Source organism: Electrophorus electricus, chromosome 24, assembly GCF_013358815.1.
Source record: "Electrophorus electricus isolate fEleEle1 chromosome 24, fEleEle1.pri, whole genome shotgun sequence".
NCBI classification, from domain to species: domain Eukaryota; kingdom Metazoa; phylum Chordata; class Actinopteri; order Gymnotiformes; family Gymnotidae; genus Electrophorus; species Electrophorus electricus.
Window position 1 is genome coordinate 612,909 of NC_049558.1, and position 22,092 is coordinate 635,000.

General features: G+C 44.0%; 1 protein-coding gene across 4 annotated transcripts in view; it reads right to left on the reverse strand.

The window, feature by feature from the left end:
• Positions 1-15,335: 15,335 nt before the first annotated feature.
• Positions 15,336-22,092, reverse strand: part of cpne9 (copine family member IX) — a 25,133-nt gene continuing 18,376 nt past the window's right edge. The window contains exons 9-22 of one of the 4 annotated variants that reach the window (XM_027031589.2): positions 22,082-22,092; positions 21,778-21,882; positions 21,176-21,217; positions 20,922-20,997; positions 20,701-20,754; positions 20,553-20,614; positions 20,365-20,411; positions 19,849-20,030; positions 19,516-19,643; positions 18,670-18,772; positions 18,500-18,557; positions 18,226-18,299; positions 16,365-16,430; positions 15,336-16,279 (exon numbers count right to left, since the gene is read on the reverse strand). The exon at positions 22,082-22,092 is cut by the window's right edge and continues 93 nt beyond it. In XM_027031589.2, coding sequence (XP_026887390.1) covers positions 16,395-16,430; positions 18,226-18,299; positions 18,500-18,557; positions 18,670-18,772; positions 19,516-19,643; positions 19,849-20,030; positions 20,365-20,411; positions 20,553-20,614; positions 20,701-20,754; positions 20,922-20,997; positions 21,176-21,217; positions 21,778-21,882; positions 22,082-22,092 — 978 coding nt within the window. In that variant the 3' untranslated portion in view covers positions 15,336-16,279; positions 16,365-16,394. Of the gene's footprint in view, positions 17,755-18,225; positions 18,300-18,499; positions 18,558-18,669; positions 18,773-19,515; positions 19,644-19,848; positions 20,031-20,364; positions 20,412-20,552; positions 20,615-20,700; positions 20,755-20,921; positions 20,998-21,175; positions 21,218-21,777; positions 21,883-22,081 lie in introns of all 4 variants that reach the window. The other 3 variants (XR_003412169.2, XM_035522289.1, XM_027031588.2) reach the window with 3 other exon arrangements.

The window sequence follows — 22,092 nt, forward strand, 5'->3', positions numbered from 1 at the left end:
AATAGCACCACTTTTAACATGGTTTATTTGGTGGACAAGAATAAGTCTCCCCCAGAGAGTTTCTCAAGATTGTACGGGAATATGAGTCAGGGAATGAACCCATAAAAATAGACAAAACAAAAAAACATGCACACTAATTACACAGTGACACTAAACACACATGGGATTCAGATTCCCCAAAATAGACAAACTAAGCTTTCATGGTGATGTTAGAATATCATTGTGTTTGCCAATGGTCCCATCAGACTGGATGATTGCATCATAATGTTGAAAGTGATGTTCTAGTCATCCTAGTCTGGTCACACAAGACCGGTGAAGCATCGTATCCTTTAAACAGTATCTAAAATCTCATAAATGAGATTTTATTATATTGTTATATTGGCAAAATCAATAATCTAATCCTTATATTTCGATCTGTTATTATTATTGAAATGTCTTAAATACAATCATCAAATGCCCTACATCCTTAGTTTTCTCTCCATAGGTTTAAAAGGCTTTTATAAAGATTTGGCAAGCTAAGTTTCAATATTTCATCATTATTATTGTTATTATTATTATTGTTATTGCTATACATTTTAGAGTTTACTTAGTCAACAAACATACGTCAGGTTCAAAGGGCAAATTTTCCCTCTTTGTCCTGAAGGACCTTTATACTACACAGTTTCATCAAAAAGCAGCTTTATACTGGAAGAAAATAGTGCAGAGTTCACGAAAGAGCTTGGAGGGTAGTGTGAGGGAGGTGTGGGGGGTAGTGTGAAGGAGACGGGGGGTGTGTGAGGGAAACGTGGGGGAGGTATGAGGGAGATGGGGTAGTGTGAGGAAGATGTGGGGGGGTGAAGGATATGTGGGGGGTAGTGTGAAGGAGACAGGGTGTGTGTGAGGGAAACGTGGGGGATGTATGAGGGAGACGGGGTAGTGTGAGGGAGGTGTGGGGGTAGTGTGAGGGAGGTGCTGGGGTAGTGTGAGGGATATGTGGGGGTAGTGTGAAGGAGACGGGGTGTGTGTGAGGGAGACGTGGGGGAGGTATGAGGGAGATGGGGTAGTGTGAGGGAGGTGTGGGGGGTGAGGGATATGTGGGGGGTAGTGTGAAGGAGACGGGTGTGTGTGTGAGGGAAACGTGGGGGATGTATGAGGGAGACGGGATAGTGTGAGGGAGATGTGGGGGGTAGTGTGAGGGAGGTGTGGGGGTGAGGGATATTTGGGGGTAGTGTGAGGGAGACGGGGTAGTGTGAGGGAGGTGTGGGGGGTGAGGGATATGTGGGGGGGTAGTGTGAAGGAGACGGGGGTGTGTGTGAGGGAGACATGGGGGGAGTGTAAGGGAGACGGGGTAGTGTGAGGGAGGTGTGGGGGTAGTGTGAGGCAGGTGTGGGGGGTGAGGGATATGTGTGGGGGTAGTGTGAAGGAGATGGGGGGGTGTGTGAGGGAAACGTGGGGGATGTATGAGGGAGACGGGGTAGTGTGAGGGAGGTGTGGGGGGGTGAGGGATATTTGGGGGGGTAATGTGAGGGAGACGGGGGTGTGTGTGAGGGAGACGTGGGGGTAGTGTGAGGGAGTGGTGGGGGGTATGTCCTTTTGCACCCAGCACAAAAAAACTGGATAATGTAATGCTACTCTATATGCACTATTCACAGTTCAGAATAAGCACTTGTGGCAGATCAAGCTTTGAATAAAAGAATGACTACATGAGTCTCAAGGACACAACATCCTTAAAGAGGACATTTGTTTTAATGCTCCTTGTTAAGTAAGAACACTTACCATGGGCTATGAAGCATAATTTCTACTTCCGATCCAGAGAACAAGCAAGATAGCTATATATATTTAAGACAGCTCGAGTTTATTGTAATTTACACTATGACTCACCTATAGCGTTTATAACTAATAAGGCTCTTTTGATGTCAGGGCAACCTTTCCATAAACTATGTAATAAGGGCATCTATTATTATCAAATGATGCATTTGTTTAATACTGTCTCGTTAATTTTAGCCATAAGTGGTCAGCCATGAAATGTAATTTGTAAATTATTCTGCTTTCCTAATTTCATAAGGTCTAAATGAGTTTACATTTATTGAATTTTATTTTTAAAAATGATAATTTCATATATTAAACATCATAAGTGTTTATGATCTAATGATAAAAATGAAGACAATGAAACATCTAAAGAGAGTCTGAGAGTAACTTATAAAAGGCCCTGTTATCCATGTTAAATGAGAGAGAATGTTCAGTGTGACACTCAGTTTACCATCTGATAATAATCTTTGTGGCCAAAAAACCCCAAAACAAAACAAACAAACAACAAAAACAGTCCCGTGTGAAAAATGGTCAGGAACAAACAATATTACTACAGACTGATAACTATTAGCAAGGAGTATCACCAAACCTTTTCTTGGCACAATGACAGAATCAGGTCACTGTAGTGAACTCACTGTAGGTAACTGACTGTAGGTAACTCACTGTAGGTAACTGACTGTAGGTAACTCACTGTAGTAAACTCACTGTAGGCAACTCACTGTAGGCAACTGACTGTAGGCAACTCACTGTAGGTAACTGACTGTAGGTAACTCACTGTAGGCAACTCACTGTAGGCAACTCACTGTAGGTAACTGACTGTAGGTAACTCACTGTAGGTAACTGACTGTAGGTAACTCACTAAAGGTAACAGACTGTAGGTAACTCACTGGAGGCAACTCACTGTAGTAAACTCACTGTAGGCAACTCACTGTAGGCAACTGACTAGGCAACTCACTGTAGGCAACTCACTGTAGGCAACTGACTGTAGGTAACTCACTGTAGGCAACTCACTGTAGTAAACTCACTGTAGGCAACTCACTGTAGTAAACTCACTGTAGGCAACTCACTGTAGTGAACTCACTGTAGGCAACTCACTGTAGTAAACTCACTGTAGGCAACTCACTGTAGTGAACTCACTGTAGGCAACTCACTGTAGTGAACTCACTGTAGTTGTGCATCAAATAATCAAGCCAAGTCTCAAGTGTCCAAATGCCAAAGAAACCTGATATGGGTGAAAACAGCGGTGATCCTAAAAGTTTCAACCAAGAATCAGTTTTGGCACCAGGTACGCTGACTTAGTAATGGAGGGCTTCATGTTCTTTTTCCCTACTTCACTTTTATGTGCTGTCTTTTTGCCTCTGGGGCAAATGCTCAACTCCAGCGCCCCAGGGGTGCTGTCACATGACGCCAGAACCTCCTTTGCCCTTCCCTGTAGTGTCCACAACAAAGACCAGTGAGTTCTGGTTTAATATGGAGCAAGATGTCATGATATCAAAGATCATATGAACTATAGGCATATTAATGAACTGTATGGTCATTTTCAGAGGTTTGTAGATGGTGAAAACACAAGAATAAACTGGGAAGAAACATGCTTTTAGCCTGACTGAGCCTTTCACCTTTGGCACAGACATTAACGCTGCCAACAATTTTTTTGGCGAGCTTGTTACAATCAGGTCTATTTGATGCTAAAAGTTGCTAAATGGAGGTGTGAAGTTATTGCGTGATGACGCAATTGTGTACTGTCTTAAAATTGTGTCATTACTTAGAATACACAATGACATTGCTCAGATCAAATGTCTATTGGCGAAAAGTTCTTTTGAATTTGTTAGTTTTGATTTTTTTATTATCACATTTTTATTTGTTAGAACAACATTTCAATTTTGGAATATTTCACATTACACATGTTTGAACAATTTTATTTATAGTTAAACTACACATTCTGAACAATTACATTTTTAAGAAGTGCTTGAAGTGAAAAGTGCCAGCACTTTCTTCCTTCACATTGGCATGTATTAACAAATCATGAAGTATTACATCTCTGCAGTCAATAAAAGATCCTGGGATAAATTTACTCAAAGTGACAACCATTTGCCAACCTATTAATTTTATCATATATAATAATAATATTTTAAAAATCTGCATAATACTATATACACTGCCTGGCCAAAAGGTCACACACTAATATTTTGTTGGACCGCCTTTATCTTTGATTACAGCATGCATTCGCTGTGGCATTGTTTCCACAAGCTTCTGCAATGTCACAACATTTATTTCTGTCCAGAGTTTCATTAATTTTTCCCCAAAATCTTGTATAGATGATGGGAGATTTGGACCACCACGCAAAGTCTTCTCCAGCACATCCCAAAGATTCTCAATGGGGTTCAGATCTGGACTCTGTGATGGCCAATCCATGTGTGAAAATTATGTCTCATGCTCTTTCACAATTTTAGCCCGATGAATCCTGACATTGTCATCTTGGAATATGCCTGTGCCATCAGGGAAGAAAAAATCTATTGATGGAACAACCTGGTTGTTCACTATATTCAGATAGTCAGCTGCCCTCATTCTTTGGGCACATAACATTGCTGAACCAAGACCTGACCAACTGCAGCAACCCCAGATCATAGCACTGCCCCACAGGCTTGTACGGTAGGCACTAGGCATGATGGGTGCATCACTTCAGCTGTATCTCCTCTTACCCTGATGCGCCCATCACTCTGGAACAGGGTAAATCTGGACTCATCAGACCACATGACCTTCCATTGCTCCAGAGTCCAATCTTTAAGCTCCCTAGCAAATTTAAACCGTTTTTGCCGGTTAGCCTCACTGACACGTGGTTTTCTTAAGGCTACACAGCTGTTTAGTCCCAATCCCTTGAGTTTCCTTCATATTGTGCATGTGGAAATGCTCTTACTTTCACTATTAAACATCCCTGAGTTCTACTGTTGTTTTTCTACAATTTGATTTCACCACACGTTTAAGTGATCGCCGATCACGATCATTCAAGATTTTTTTCGACCACATTCCTTCCTTGAAGATGATGTTTCCCCACTGCCCTTCCACTTTTTAATAATGGGTTTGACAGTTCTTAACCCGGTTTTAGTAGTTTCAGCAATCTCCTTAGATGTTTTCTCTGCTTGATGCATGCTAATAATTTGACCCTTCTGAAATAGATTAACATCTTTTTCCATGACCACAGGATGTGGTTGTTTAACAAATGAGAAGAGACTCACTGCATTAGTTGGGGTTAAATAACTTGTTGCCAGCTGAAACAATCACCCATGCAGTAATTATACAATGGGAGGCTCTTATCTATTTGCATAGTTAAATCCAGGTGGTGACCTTTTTTTTTGGCCAGGCAGTGTACAATGTATATGTGTACGGGTGTGTGTACCGGTGTGTGTGTGCATGCACAAAATTTGATCCTTTGACCAAGATCAACTTTACTAACATTGTTAAATTTGTCATTATAGGTTGAGGTAATGGTAGCTTCAGGAATTTTTGCTGACTAACTTTAGCTTGCTGGTTACAGCTCTGCAGTACTGCAGTACTGGTGCTGATTACAGCTCTGCTATACTGCAGTACTGGTGCTGGTTACAGCTCAGCTGTACTGCAGTACTGGTGCTGGTTACAGCTCTGCAGTACTGCAGTACTGGTGCTGGTTACAGCTCTGCTGTACTGCAGTACTGGTGCTGGTTACAGCTCTGCTGTACTGCAGTACTGGTGCTGGGTACAGCTCAGCTGTACTGCAGTACTGGTGCTGGTTACAGCTCTGCAGTACTGGTGCTGGTTACAGCTCTGCTGTACTGCAGTACTGGTGCTGGTTACAGCTCTGCTGTACTGCAGTACTGGTGCTGGTTTCAGCTCTGCTGTACTGCAGTACTGGTGCTGGTTACAGCTCTGCAGTACTGCAGTACTGGTGCTGGTTACAGCTCTGCTGTACTGCAGTATTGGTGCTGGTTACAGCTCTGCAGTACTGCAGTACTGGTGCTGGTTACAGCTCTGCAGTACTGCAGTACTGGTGCTGGTTACAGCTCTGCTGTACTGCAGTACTGGTGCTGGTTACAGCTCTGCTGTGTCCTTGTCTGATTCACTCATTCCCTTTGTGCAGTTCTGGAGCCAGTCCAACATTGTTATTTAGCATTATCACTACTTAGACTAGCATTAATGTTACTTGCATTGTGCTAGACTTGTAGAGAAAACAATAACAGGCAAGCATCACATAATGCCCCCTTGGTAATGTGGTTTATAAGAGCCTGATATGGAAAGGCCAGAAAAGTGAGAAGTGACCTTATGAAAGAAAAAATCATGCTACAGCAAAGAGTAAAATGTAGAAGTAGGGGTGCTATGTGGGTACTATGTTATATGGTTTTAAGCAATGTTTTGGTGGTTCATTAACATGCTAGCTAGCAACTTAAGTAAAGTGTGATGTGTGCTAGGCATTTCTCTCCAGAACCTTCCAGGCTGTTGTGCTGTCGGTTACCTGCTCAGTGGTTTTCTCCAGGTATTTCCTCCAAGTCCACTCCTTGCATATGTAAATGCGATGAACAATAAATCGACAAAGAAAATTCTCATCATCTGCACTGGCCAACTGCATCATCACTGACTTGGGACCAGCAGAAGAGGAAAGGATGATGTGACCTTGAAGCTGGATGCTGCTGTGGAGCTGCAGAATGTTCCATGGTAGTTTATGCTGGTAACAGGCATCACCAGCCAGCTTCAGTCCATACTGCCCCAGGGGTATAACGTTGAGAGTGGGCAGTGACATTCTAGTTCTTAACTTTCACTTGACCACACTTATTGGACTAAGCAGCCATTCAACCTTTGCATTTAAGTGTGGTAATGAGAGGGCAGTGTTCACAGTTCTTCAAATGGATTTTATTTGGAAGAGTCCATGTAGCTCCTCACTTTGTTCCAAAACTTGATTGTATTTTCATTAAAGACCAACCAAAACAGATGTTTCTCCACTGGAAAACATTTTTGTCAATTCTTTGGGTCTGGTACCCCAGTAGCTCACCTACGTTAATCATTTCAAAGGTGCCTTTATCATGTTTTAGCCTCTCCTTACTACTGAATAAGGCTGTGTATCAGAAGGCTTCTAGGTTCTCTGGGAGGCTTGCTTGCAGCTCTTTGCTTAATGCAAGAATGTAGTGGATGCACCATCTGTAAATTACATTTTTTGTCCTATGTCCTCTGACTGTGTTGGGATTCTTGGAAAGCTAACAGAGGTATGGTGATGGTCTGAGATGTCCATCAATGGCATCCTTCAGGACATCCATTTTTAACATTCACTATTCTGCTGCAAATTGATGCTAAGAAGTGTACCAGATTGTCCAAAATCTTGACAGACTCTGTTTGCTCTCCCTTAAATGACTTCACTGCAGTTGTAGATTGGACAGGATTGAGTTCAAGAATGTCAGCTTGTCCATGTACATAATGTAGTCTTGTCTATGTACATGACGTGGAGCACATCTGCCATGTAGCAATGCTAACTGGCCATGATCAGCTCAATAGTTTCGGTTTTTCCCACTGCTTCAGTATACAAGCTTCCACAGGCTCAGGCAGTATTTGAGTACACTGTATTTGTAGTTCACTTCATTTGACTGCACTGCATTTGTAGCACAGTGCATTTGGAGAACTTGAGAAGGCAGCTTTGCAGGACATGAGGTGGTCACATGTTTGCAGTGAACAATGCTCCATAATGACCATTGCCACAGTAGCTGCTGCGTTTCTGCAGTTATCCACTTTTGTAGCAGTCAACATGGTATATGCCAATCAATCATATTCAGTGACTGGCTTCAGTCATCCTTTCAATACAGTTCCATGCTCCCACTATATTGTATATATCTGGCAGGAAAATTTTGATTGTCAAGTCAAATTTATTTATATAGTGCTTTTTTACAACAGTTGTTATCACAAAGCAGCTTTAGAAAATGTTCAAGTCCAAGCCCCCAGTGAGCAACACAAGGGTGACAGTGGCCAGGAAAAACATGAGGAAGAAACGTTGAGAGGAACCAAGACTCAAAGGCGGGGCCCATCCTCCTCTGGCCGACAACAGACACTACAGTAGTAACAATATAGACAATAAGGAGCAGAATAAGTTAGGAAAGAGAGAAAAAGAAATTAATAATAATAAAAATGAAAAAAATAAGCAATCGATGGCTAGTCCACTTTTTTAGTCCTAGTCTTGTCCTGATAGTGTGCATGTGTGCGAAACCCAACCTGCACGAGAACATCCATAGAGGGCAACAGAGAGTAGTTGGCTGGGGTGGAGCTGTGGTGGGCTACAGCAGGGAACATCAGGGAGTGGTGGGAGGAGCCATGATGCCTGAGACGGGTTGAGGCTCAGTAACATCATGACATCAGGTGTAGGTGAACCTTGGCAGAAAGAGAGACTTGATTAGGCATATCCAGGTATGAGGTGTTTAAATTAGAAAACTATAATGTGCAAAGATGGACTACAGCAGATCTAGATATGGCAGCACAGCTAAAATGAAAGAGCCAGAAGGAACCACAGGAGTGAGGGCACCCTGGAACATCAGCACTCCACCACTCTCAGTGAACAACCTAGAGTGACAAAAGAGAGGTGAAGTGACAGCATCATAACATCCCAGTTTACCAGAACTCTCAATGCCCAAGGACCCCCAGATCTACACCTTTACCTAAGATGTAGTTAATAAAATGCTTGACTGTAAAGATAGGTTTTCAGCCTAGTCTTAATTATTGAGACTGTGACTGAGTCTTTAACCTTTACAGGAAGGTTATTCCACAGTGTGGGAGCTTTATAGGAAAAAGCTCTGCCCCCTGTGGTTGATTTTCTTATTCTTGGTACTAGTAAAGAGCTGCACCTTTTGATCTAAGCAGACATGGTTGATTGTAATACACTAAGAGCTCTCTAAGCTAATGCGGGACAAGACCGTTCAGTGCTTTGTGGGTCATTAACTACTTTACTCAGCGCAGTCTCTGTACTATGATGAGGCCTAAACCCTGCCTGAAAGACTTCATGTATCTGGTTCTGATTCAGGTATGAGCTTAGCTGTTGAGCTACAGCTTTTTCTAGGATCTTGGAAATAACTGGAAGGCAGAGCAGATGTAGCATGCTACATCTCCACCTCTTAAGTGTGTCTTTGCTCATGTGCCTTGTCTCATGCTGCTCCAACAGCAACGTTGGGACCAGACACTGTGGACACATGAGAAGAGCACACACAGCAGACGCATTAAAGCCAAACAGCAACACCTCCATGGGGAGCGAAACGGGGGTCAGGCCAGGCCCTAGACTGCTCACCACTGACCCTCTTTGTAGGAGCGCATTCGCTCAGGATGAGAGAGCACTGTGTGTGTGTGTGTGTGTGTTTGCTTGCTGAAGTAAATTATCTACAAGAGCTGGTGGCTGCTAACATGTTTTCAAAGACCAGTAACATGTGTGGGGAGGAAAATGTGAATAATAAATTTTTGTGCAGAGAAGGTGTTGTATCTGTTTAAGCCACTTTGCCCTTTAAGCCAGTGATTCTGGAAGCTCCATCCTGAGGGCCCACACACTGCTCAGGTTTTTGCTGTACCTGCTCTGCCACACCAGACCAGCTAATGAGGGGCCTGAATCAGGACTGAAATAAAAGTCACATTATTTAGACATTATTGTAGATCTCAACTGTAGCCTCGGTGTCTCATCTGCTTCTCTGTCTCAACTCTTTCTTAGCCCACAGTGATGGGAAGCACATCAGTGCCTACAGAGATGTTTCGAGTAAAGGTGAGAGACTACAGTAACCTACATCCTATCAGTCAAAGTAAACAATATGGATGAAATGTTAAACTGTTACAGATTTCTGACATCAGAAGACAATCAACAACTTTGGACTAAGAATCTCACATGGGCGATCCTGGACATGACAAAGGACTAAAGCTTGTGACGCAAACGTGATGGTGGTTGTCCTGAACCTCTGTTTCGCCTTTGGTTAACTAAAAAAAAGCTCCAAACATTGATTTTATGAAGAGGGGATGAGGTCATTGGAAAGCCAGAGGCACTCTGTCATTGTTTTTCCTGAGTGGAGAGCTTCTTACAGAGACGATACTTTCTACACACCCCCTCCGAGAGGGCGTTTATATTTGCCTACAGTTTCCCTGAGCTAAGGGTGCGTCTGACCTATTACCAGTGTCTGACTGGCGGCGTTTTGTTGGAGCCTCTTTTAAAAGGGCACATTTTCACCACATGTTCTGCTCATTTTTATTTTTCCGCCACCTCATAAAAAGGGTCTGTACCAGCGGTCCTGGATGCTGTTGTCCAGTTGGTGGTCTTCCAGTTAAAATAAATTTGCAATGAATACGTAAGTGGCTGAAAGTGGCGGATCCACGAGATGCATCACCCACAAGGCCACTGGAGGAGTGAGGATTCCGTGGGCCAAGCCAGCTCGCAGGGCCTGTGCTTGGAGAGACTCTCCAGATGCTTCATATCCATAGACACCTCCTTCTGTGTGCTGTTCCCTCCGTGAGCACAGTCCTCACTCTGCATCCCTAAGCATTTCAGCCACTTCTCTTTACCGTTTATCTCTCTCCAAATGTCCATCATTACATGCCATCTGTTTTCTAATGTCTCCTATTGGATTCTTCCTGTTATTGTGGAGACACTGATTATTTGTAGACTCCTCCTCTCTCCTCTCCTCTCTCCTCTCCTCTCCTCCTCTCCTCTCTCCTCTCCTCCTCCTCTCTCCTCTCCTCCTCCTCTCTCCTCTCCTCTCCTCCTCTCTCTCTCTCTCCTCTCCTCCTCTCTCCTCTCCTCTCCTCCTCTCCTCTCCTCTCCTCCTCCTCTCTCCTCTCCTCCTCCTCTCTCCTCTCCTCCTCTCCTCTCCTCTCCTCCTCTCCTCTCCTCTCCTCCTCCTCTCTCCTCTCCTCTCCTCCTCTCTCCTCTCCTCTCTCCTCTCCTCTCCTCCTCTCCTCTCTCCTCTCCTCCTCCTCTCTCCTCTCCTCAGTTATGGCTTCAGACTTCCTCCAGTGTACATTTAAATGGTCCATTTAGGGTCTGTGATTCTGAAGTGTTTTCTCTGCTGGAAGACAAACAAAGACGTCAAGGATGAATAAAAAAAAGTCGACATTTTTAAATTCTCCTTAGTATTCCATGGCTGTGAAGCAAGAGGTGATTCAGCTGCTGGCAGCGGGGCAACCATGAAGCACAAGAGGCTACAGCAAGCAGGGAAGCTTCTAGAAGAGAATGCCTCTGTGTTCAATGGTTTCCTTGTGGAGAATGACAGGAATTCTGCACTTTATATAAAAAAGTATGATTCTTCTGTCAAACTCTGAGCTCCACTTCCACTGACATTAGGTTGATGTTCCCGTGCTGAGCGGGAGACCACAAACAGGCTGGAGAAGACGGCTGGGAACAAACGGATCACTGGCAAACAGACGGCAGTCAAAAGGCAGAACAACAGAACGTCTAACAATCATAACATGAAGAGTTATGGCCTCAGACCCCCTCCAGTGTACATTTAAATGGTCCATTTAGCAAACAAAAACAAAGACTATAATATTTAAAAAATATTTTAAATATATATATTTTTTTAATTTATATATACAATATTTTACATTTATTTTCTAAAGATCTTTACAATCCAAAACAAATGATCATGCCAGTGCTCTCTCCATTTCCATTTTTTGTTTTCTTTAAATTTTCTAAATTGAGGGTAAAAGCTTTGCTTTTATGAACCACAAAACTTTGTAAAAAACTTGCTCTCTCCCCAGTGACATCTCCAGGAATGAGGAACTCCTGAAGGAGTACACCACCTACCAGGACGTCTTGCTGAAGCTCTCACCACCTGAGTGGCAGGAGAAGCAACGAATCAGAAGGGAGATGGCTGAAAGCTCAAGGCCGTTGCCGAGGAGAAGGTGCTGGCTGCACATAACACCACCAACCAAGTGTCATTCAAACACTACAGACCACTAAACTTCTAACCGCTGTATCACTGTGTTATAATTCAATAAAGTACGCTGGAATATTGCAAATTATGCTGCAATACAAGAGTTCTAAAATGAGTACCTTCCTGAGCACCATGGTACATGCTTAAAAGTGTGTGTGTTTATGCTATCCATCCATTATGAACTGAGAAGGCCCAGAGTTTCACAGAATTTTCTGGAAGCGACAGAGGGCTGAAGATGAGTTTTAACCCTTAGCAGGTCATGACACTGTGCCCACAGAGCCATTCCCCACAGCATAACCCAGAGCTCTTCACTAACAGAATGTGCTCATCACCAAGGAAAACATCGAACCAAGTGCAGACTGACCTGAGAAAAAGTGCACACAAACTTTTATCCATCAGTTGTTATCAGTCCAACTCCTGTGGGACTCCTGACCTACAATTTCTGATGCTCTAATTTGCAAATTCCAGAAACTAAGCTTCAGTGTGCAGAGGGTTCTTCACATGATCTCAAAACCACTTATTCACTGTATGTATAAAAATAATATGTATGTGACAAATAAACCAAACTTGAACTTTATTAATCTTAGATTCACTCATTAAACTTCTTAGTTACTAACAGGGCTGATGGGGTTGATGATGGGGATGAGTGTTCATCTCCTCCATCTGATGTCCATCTGTGATGGTGTTTGATCTTGTCCCAGCTGGAAGAAGGTGCCTACAGTGGGGAACCTGAAAGACTGTGAGGTCCAGCTTCAGGTCTGTTTTTTTAACTCTTGTATTCTGGATATTTTCAGGCCATATGAGTCACGCAGTGAAGGCTTTACTTTGTGACTCAGACCCAGGACCTGTCATGTTGACTGGCACTTAATCAGATCAGAAAATGTAAATCTGCTTCTCATATTATCAAAAATAGATGGATAGTGTGTTTCATGTACAGCCTATGACCTTCATCACAACACTCACATCTCTTCTTCCACTGAGTCATAATAAATAAAGACAGTTATTTAAAATAGAGCATGCATCATTTTACAGTGTCTGTATGATACAAGCAGTTTAAATAATGAAGGCAGTTGATGGAACCTCCTATTTAGGGATTACTGGATGTTGCTTTATTGGAGTTTTCAACCATAGACGTCCTGTAACTGCTGATCTGTTATGCATTATTTAAACCCCTTCTTTTAATAAACACTTCAGTTCTTGCATATGTTTTGTAGGATTCAAATCATTTTAGCTTCTCAGTGTGATGGAATTGATTATATATTTGTTTTCTTTTTGATCCTTTTTGTTGTTGATTTACTCCTTTGCTCATTCAGTTGTAGAATTTCTTGATACAACTTGGAAAACTGATCTAGTGACTATAGGTCCGCCCACAAGGCAATCTTTAGCACACGACTTAAGCATCACAGACTCGTTTATGTTCCCTCTTATGGGTTCTTGAACACAGGGGAGTAAAAGATGTATGCAAATCCTTAATTATCCCTACAGGGCTTTGTGTCATGTAGCTGTCATTCTCTGTCCTTTTATTTCTTTTTGTATTGTGTGTGTGTGTGTGTGTGTGTGTGTTTCACACACTGTATGATCTTCTGATCTATTTTGCAGACAGTCACCAGCTTCTGGAACTAATGGGAGCTCTTGAGGAGCAGAACTTGAGTCAGATCCAGAACGCAGCAGAGTTGGAGGAGTTGAGTGTCCTCGTGGACAACACACGCAAGAGAATCTGAGTAACAACCTCACTAGCTCAGCATTCTGCAGTAAGCCTATACTCCCATCACACTTACAACACACAATACACACTCTTACAGGCCTACGATACACTTACCACTCAACACAGATCGTCACACCTCTAATACACTAATAACACACAGCAGTGTCACATACAGTCACACCACTGACACACCTGTAACACACAGCACACAAATATAGTTATGACTCCAGTCGTCATGGTTTATTGCACCAGCCCAAACAGCAGGGGTTATTGTATGTTCATTACCATCATAGAGACTGTATTCAGGAAAAAATCAATGAGCCACTGTTATTCAGCTAATAACACACCCTTCTTCAGACGCACAATAAACTCTTTGACCGCCCATTTTACACTCAGAGTTGTGTGTGTGTGTGTTCAGGGAGCAGGAGATGGATCAGTTGACTCAGCAGATTGGCATCATCACTCAATTCAGAGAGAGGTGGCGAAGGGGATAGGGGGAAAAAGAGAGAGAGAGAGAGAGAACTGCAGATTAAGAGCTTAAACCAGACTCTTTTCTTTTGGCAAGTACAACGCTAAGGACCAGATATGCACATGCACACACATGTGCACACACACACACACACACACACACACACACACACACACACACACACACACACACACACACGCGCACACTCCCTCACTCACTCACACTGTTCAGACTGGATTATATGTTTTAAAGAGTAACTTCATTGTATTAGGTTGCTAGAGCTTCATATTTAATCGCAGCCACTAGAGGGCAGTCCTTAAACACCATCACTGTCAGTTTCAAGAAAGAATCCTAACAAGCTATGTACTGATTTTCACATGGACTCATTTCTCTCTCAGTCTCTCTCTCATTTTCTCTCACTTTAAGAGTGATGCTGGGGAGGTTGTGGAAGAAGGTGGGGGAGGTGAAGAACTGTTTGGGTAGTGGAGTTGCAGACCCCAGCCCACTTCAGACACTGACTGCCACTGAGGACCACCTGGGTGACCTCCTGGAGTGCATGGAGACAGTGTAACGAGACACATCGCTCATGGTGGAGAAGGCACATGAGAACGAGGAGAATCCGGTTAGAGACGCGAGATGGGACACACACGCAGAGACTTATGCACAGAAACAAACACACACAAACACACAGAAATGCAAATGGACCACTTTGGCTCCTCTTCCACTGCACATGTACAGTATGAAGAGTGCAGATCAAACTTTCTGATGAGTTCTGTTCTCCAGCCAAATCACACATGGCAGGTTATACAAGTAGAAACCCATGAGTAGCCTGCTGTCACCCATTTGGGTGATGGCTGCAAGCTGCCTTTGCAGAGTCTACAGTGCCCCAGGCAACGGGAGAAGACAGTTCGTCTGCAGCTGAATGCTCAGGAGGAGTATGTGCACTGGACACTGTGAGCCCAGGTGCGTGCGCACACACACACACACACACACACACACACACACACACACACACACACACAATCCCCAATACAGATACACCTCATTACAGTTCAACTTACCCCCCTTGGGGACACACACAGTATTACCCCATGTATAGGTACACACATACACACACCACCACAATTACATACTTATTGTCCTGCCTCTGTATCTTTTGTCTGAACGTGTCCAGCTTTTGATTCACATTACCTGTGAATTCCAGCATGTTGTCTCCACATCTTGGGTACCGTAGGCAGAAATGCAATATTACAGTAAGCTTTGAATGGGTCTGTGGCTCTTCTGATTGGTAGGAGACTGGAGCCTCCATCACAACCCCAGTGAGAGTGGACATAAGCAGTGATGATGGCCACAGAACTGGCGTCGGGTTGGGGAGAAACGTGCAGTTATCCTTTCCGTCATGCTTAGCTGCACACCCTCCCCGACACACCAGCTGAACCGGGGAACATGCAGACATTGAACAAACAGCTTTGCATGGATGTTTCTTTATTGTGGTTCATTTTCACCAGCTGATCTCAGACACTAAAAGCTACAAAATGGCCACAAACAATTGGAGACAAAATGAGACAGCTGAGAGCGGTTAAAAAGTTGTGCTGAAGGGAATGACTCTTACAGGGAATAACACTTAAAGGCAATGATTCTTAAAGAGAACGATCTGTGGTGAAAAACAACTTATTATAACATTATTATATATTATTAAAACATCTTATTCACAGAGTTGGAAGAAAAGCAGGAAATGTGCCTTACAAGGGCTTGAAACATTTCCCACAACACCATGAGACGTACATGCTTTATTTAAAATGACATGGATGGCATAGAAGAATGCAAAACTGACTTCACTAACTGATGCAATACTTTCAAAAATGGTTTTAGATTAGATTTGGTACTTTGGCATTTTGCACAAATACTCGTAACTATTCTAGAAAACTGCAAACACTGTTCACCACAAGAAGTCTGTACCAGCACAACAGAACAGCTGTACAATCGTATTAAAAGTCATACGTGAGCCGTATCTCATGTCATGGATTCTAGGAACCTGGAGTATCTTATGAAGGGACATGGCCATTAACAGCATCTCAGGCAGGATGGGTGTTGTAAAAAGAAAAAGATATGTGATCAAAATTCATATTTAGACCACACTTTTTCCATGCACTGCCCTTACGGTACCCCTGCCTATCCCATAAGCCTTTTACTCCTGGGGTTCTTTCTCATTTCTAACCTGCCCTGACCTCGTGTTTACTGGTGCCGTAGGACGCTGCTGCCGTGGAGTTGGAACACCCTCAGACCATTTTATTCCTCTTCTGCCTTCTTCCCTTTCTCTTCATTTATCTCCCGGCTCCCTCCGTATCTCACCTGTTCTCCCTCTGTGCTGCCTCTGGGTCTGTCCATCACTGCTCATCAGTTCTAGTGGGCCTAAATTAGGTCCAAATCCTCACTTTTAACTTTTAAAAAGAAGTTTTACAAAGTTCTCTTTATAAATAGTTTACATTGTTTGTACCTCCATGTATCCTGACTGGAAAGGTGAAGGTTAATCCTTGCACCTAGTGTTGGGACATGAGCTAGGCTGAGAGGGAGAGAGAGAGAGATACAGTGGAAAAAGTCAGACAGATAGTGAAGGTAATCATTTCTGACAACAAGAACTATATGAATGGATATAATCAAAGCTACATGAACACCACATGACAGATATATGAATAAAAGTGCACGCGTGTTGGTCAGTGTGTGTTACACAGCATGCTCCCCAACCGTCATCACAGACGTACGCCTACAGAATGTGGAGTCCTGAACTCACCACACACTTTAATCATTAAACACTTACCTTACACCTCCCCTCACTTTACTAGCTACACCTTATTATTGGGTAAACCTGTCTGACAGGGCCATTTTATATATGTACATTTAGAGACTGTGGTCTGTCTGTTCCCATGACCGGCATGTCAGCCACACCCATGAATCACTGGCCTGCTTCTGACTACAGGACACTGGGCACCACTGCTTACATCACTGGGGTGTTGGATCATTCTCCACACAGCACTGCAACTAACACACGTGTGGAATGGCGTCTGGAGTTGTACTTATGAGTGTATCTGGCACAGCTGAGATTTTATAGGAGTGGCAGGGCAGTAAGTATTGTGCCAATACAAGGATAGCGTTGCTGTTTTTCACACATGCCAGTATCACCGCTGAGTTAAGAGCATCCCGTCATCCAGAAATATCCATCCAATAGCAGAGTAGTGATCAGAAACTGACCACCAGTGAGAAGCTGGGGTGACTAACTCAACCTGGCCATGCCACGATGAGTTAACAATGCATCTCTCTTTTTACACTTAGATTTTTCTAATTAGTAAAGCCTTCTAATAAAGTGGGTGATAAGTGTAGAAAAATGGACCTCCATGTGTAGATGAGTTACTCGACACCTGAGCATGTGCAAAACATCCAAGCCAACTATTACCAATAAAAGTGCAAGATAACAACGCACACTTAGTCTGAATTATGCAGTTATTAATTCAATCATTTTCATAGCATTAGACCCTATTGCAAGCAAATTGCACTGTGAATAGAAGCTGTTCTAGGCCAGAGATGCACAAGACTCTGCAGTAGTGAGACAGCTGGAGAGACCAGGCAGGAGCTGATCGCAGATCAGTGGTGTTCGTGGATTGGCGGTAGTGGGAGGGTGGAAGAGGCCAGGCCTGGCTGAACTGGGGTCAGAGGTTCTCATGGATGTGCGGTGTGGGACAGTGTGAGAGAGCAGGTCTGGGTTCAATGCTTCGACTCTTCATGAAGGACAGCAGCTGGTCAGGCACCTCGGCCAGCACGTCCTTAGCCAGGCGTGCCATACTCAGCACCTGGTTCCCCGAACGGTCAATGTAGTCTCTGAATGGCACAAACTGAGACGCACACATGCAGACAGGCATGCAGACAGGCAGGGGATTGCAGGTGAATTAAAGAAAAACTCGAGTAAGTATAGCAGAAGATCCCGTACTCGATAATAATGTGATTTTTTAAACTTTATTTGGAATTTCATCCATCATAATCCAAGATTTGGTGGTCTGCTGTATGCAGTTATTAGAAGTGTAGGTACCTTGCAGCTCTCACTCGGATATCAGCAACTGCAGCTGCTCAGAACTTTCTCAAGTAGGTGGAATTATGGCAAGCACTAAAGGCAGCAGCACCCCCAGAGGGCACTGGGCAGGCGCGCGCTCTCCCCACAATAACACACCTGACTGGCTCATGAAGTGCTGGCTAATTAGCTAATGAGCTGAATGGGATGTATTGGAGCAGGAAGGAACACGGAGACTTGCAGTGTGTGGGAAGTCCTGGGACTGGTGCAGTGTGGAGTTCCGGGGTGTGAGTAGCACCTGTACAATGTCCCGCTCAGCCACGCGGCCCCTGGAGGACAGACGCACCTCGTCCCCATCCAGCTCCTCCATTGCTTACAGGAGAGAGAGAGCAATGAACAGCGATTAAAAAGGATAGAGGTAGCAATAGGGACAAGAACAAAGTGAGAGAGACTATCGAGCAACATCTACAGGCAAACTGTTCTCAGCCTTACTCACACAAAGCCAACTCATGCAGGTGTTTCTGTAACATTTATTTACTCAAAAACTCAGAGGCTGCACATTTTGTGCTCACCATCAAACTCTGCAGGCCCTACTCCGACTATGATGATCGACAGAGGCAGTGTAGAAGCCTGCAGTGAAACACAGTCACATCTCACCCAACATTCGGAGAACTTGTTTGTAAAGATGCAATACAGGCTTTCGCGAGTAGGGGCTAGACAAAGGCGAGGGACAGAAACGCACATTGACCACGGCCTCCTTGGTCTGGACCATATCGGAGATGACGCCGTCCGTGATTAGCAGCAGGATGAAGTACTGCGATCCGTCCATCACACCTGCTGCAGCCCTGCAAGACCAAAAGCAAAAACTGTTACACAAAGCAAACAACCCCACATTATATTCATTCATAAAATAGTTCTCATAACCTACTACTACACCTTATTTTAACTTATTAATGTAATTAATTCAGTACACTGAAACAGACACACAACACACTGATTGATTTGATAATGTATATGACCACCACGTCATAAACTCGGGGCAGTCTGCCGTCACGGTCAAAAGAACACTCCACGCTCTAAAGGCAGTCGTGCTCGGTCCTACACACTCCTCTCTGGCTCGATAACAATCTTCAGCTGCTGTCTTGTTTCTCTGAAGTGTGGCCGGCTGCTGTTTTGCAGCCATTATTGAAGGTAAACAAGCCCAGATTGAGCTCTTGCCCCGGCCGGGACAGGCAGGAATCTGAAAGCTGATTGGTGGGATTTGCTCTCGACAAAAAAAAGCTCTACATCCAAGACAAAAGATTTCAGCTGATGAAGCAGAATGAGTCAATGAGTGGTGAACATGACTGTGTGTGCAGTCACTGTGTGGCCTTTTATGTGTAAAGGCATGTATACTGGTGGTCTCTCTGTGTGTATTTGTAAATTTGGGAATGGGCTTATTAATCACTGCTATGGGGACAAATTGACAATTAACAACAAATAAAGTGTGTATAAATGTATATATTCATTAACAGACAGAGAAAGAGAGAGAGAGAAAGACCCAGAAAGAATGAATCAGTGAAAGTCAAATCCTGATTGGATCTCTTACTGGGCCACTTGGTTGATGACAGGGGCAAAGTTGGTTGGTCCGTAGAGTTGCACTGTCCGCAGACACTCGTAATACGCCTCCAGAACACCTTCAATCCCCACACAGTTTGCATTCTCACAGTCGGAGTTCTGCATTTGGGGAGAGCACACCAGCAGACCCAGACACCACCATTACACAGTGGGCTCACACAACAGAAAAGAGCGTTACAGGTGAATTAGCCTACGTGAAATTACAAAGACAAATGTTTAAATGTCTAAATGTCTTTAACTCAATGCTGAATTTGTATTTAAATCACAAGAATAGTGTCACTGTGTTTTCAGAGTTCAAGCTTACCAAGGGAAAAGCGTGCGAGACGGCTCCATCCGGGGGAAACTTCGCCCCAAAGCCGTAGGCAGGGAAGAGTTTGTCACTGTCGTAATCTTGGATAATCTCTCCCACTGCCTTCAGAGCCATAGCATAAGAGTTCATCTGGTACGGACTCATGTAGTGAAGTGAAGTGGGCTGAGCAGGGTTCCCTGAAGTGCACACACACACACACACACACACACACACACACACACACACACACACACACACATATACACACACACACAACACATATACACACACACACACACATATACACACACACACACACACATATACACACACACACATACACATATACACACACACACATACACATATACACACATATACACACATACACATATACACACATATACACACACACACACACACACACACACACACACACACACACACACACACACGTTCCTATCGAATTTAACCCATCTGTAAAGCCACCAGATAGAAAAGTTGGAATGATGAAGCCAAACTGAAGTTTACCGTTGGAGGCGGTGAAGTCTATGGCGACTGTGAAGTTGAGCTGGGTCCTGTTTTAAGAGTCAGAAGGTTCTCAGTCACTGAGAAATCATACAAAATTAAACTACAATCTACAGACACAGACACTGACACCAACCAATGACAACCCTGCAATCTCTCTCTCTCGCTCTCTCTTTTAACACAACCCTCACCCTCCTCTGATGAAGTCCACAAACGTGTATTCCGACTCCACTTTGAAGGATAAAAGCGTTACCTGTTGAAAGCATGTGCGATTAGATAATGACTGTAATTATGAAATGAATTCACAGGAGAGGGCACACTGACAGCCATTTTACTCACGGTCCCAGAGTTTACATATTTCTTTTTCCTGCCTTTCTTCTTAGGGTTGAGTACCTGAAATTATACATGGCAAACGTCAGTTGTAGGGATGAGGGCTTTAGGGCTTTCACATTAAAATACGCATGTTATATCACACTCATTTGTTCCATAAATGCACTTTGAAATGATGGCGAATGACTCGTAAGTGGTGGAAAGTTTTTCTGCACATTTGGACCCCTCACCTCGTATACGTTAAACTGGCTCTGGCCTCGGGACAGTTCTCTGTAGCTGGTGGTGAACTCCCCAATGAAATCGTGACTGAGAACAGGACACAAGGAACGCAACTGAATTTGATGCAAAAGGTTAGATGCTAATGCACTAAACTCACTCCCCAGACACAATGACCAATGCTGAGAACAAACTTGTTCTTTTAAGGTCAGTGTGAGTCTGGGGTGCTTAGTGGATGGGGGGGTGGTTACTGTGGGAACCAATGTACCTTCCGTCTCGGTCCCAGTCATAGACATCAACTTTAACAGTCCTAGAGGAAAGCACATAGCAAATCATACTGTAAGGAGAGAGACTCAACCTGAAGAATTTCCGGTACAAACTACACTGTGCCCTAACCAACACATACACTCGACCCCCTTCCCATGTACAATGTGCTTTAGGCTTTATGAAACAGCAGAGCGGCTGAGTGGGCAGTGTGCCCGTGCGTGTGAAGCACAGTTATGTGCACACCGCTGCTGGCAAGGCTCCCCTCGCCACGCCTGGGGCGGAGATGTGCACGCCAACGCACGCTCAGCATGACTGCATCCTCATCACACACACACCTGCGCTGCACCACAGCCTCTCAGGCAGACGCCGCGCTGTACATCCCACCACAGGACAGCGGGCTGACGCCCTGCTGGAAGTTTGTGGGGGCGGCAAGATGAATGACTGCATTAGGTAACTGGCAGAATAAGTCTATCAACTAGTAATGGCACAGCGTGGTGCGTGTGTGTGTGTGTGTGTGTTTGTGTGTTTATGTGTGTGTGTGTGTGTGTGTTTATGTGCGTTTATGTGTGTGTGTGTGTCATGATTCGCTCAGCCCCTCCTCACCTGTCATAGTCCCCATTACAGAGTGCTCTGACGGGGATAGTGAAAGACTGCCACACAGGGTTCAGAGTGTTTTTGATCACCTCTGTCTTATGGCAGATGGTGAACCTACAACAAAACTCCCAGTGAGTCAACAAGTGAACAGTTCACATATAGAGCACTACCATAATGCTGATTAGGAAACAGAGCGTGAAGTGTATGACCATTTGACTATTACTGCATGCTATAATTACTGTAATGAATGTTTCTGTGATGCTCTGTACAAGGCCGTTCTGGTGCTGCTCGCCAGCTTCTCGCTGTCTCTTACGTGCCATCCTC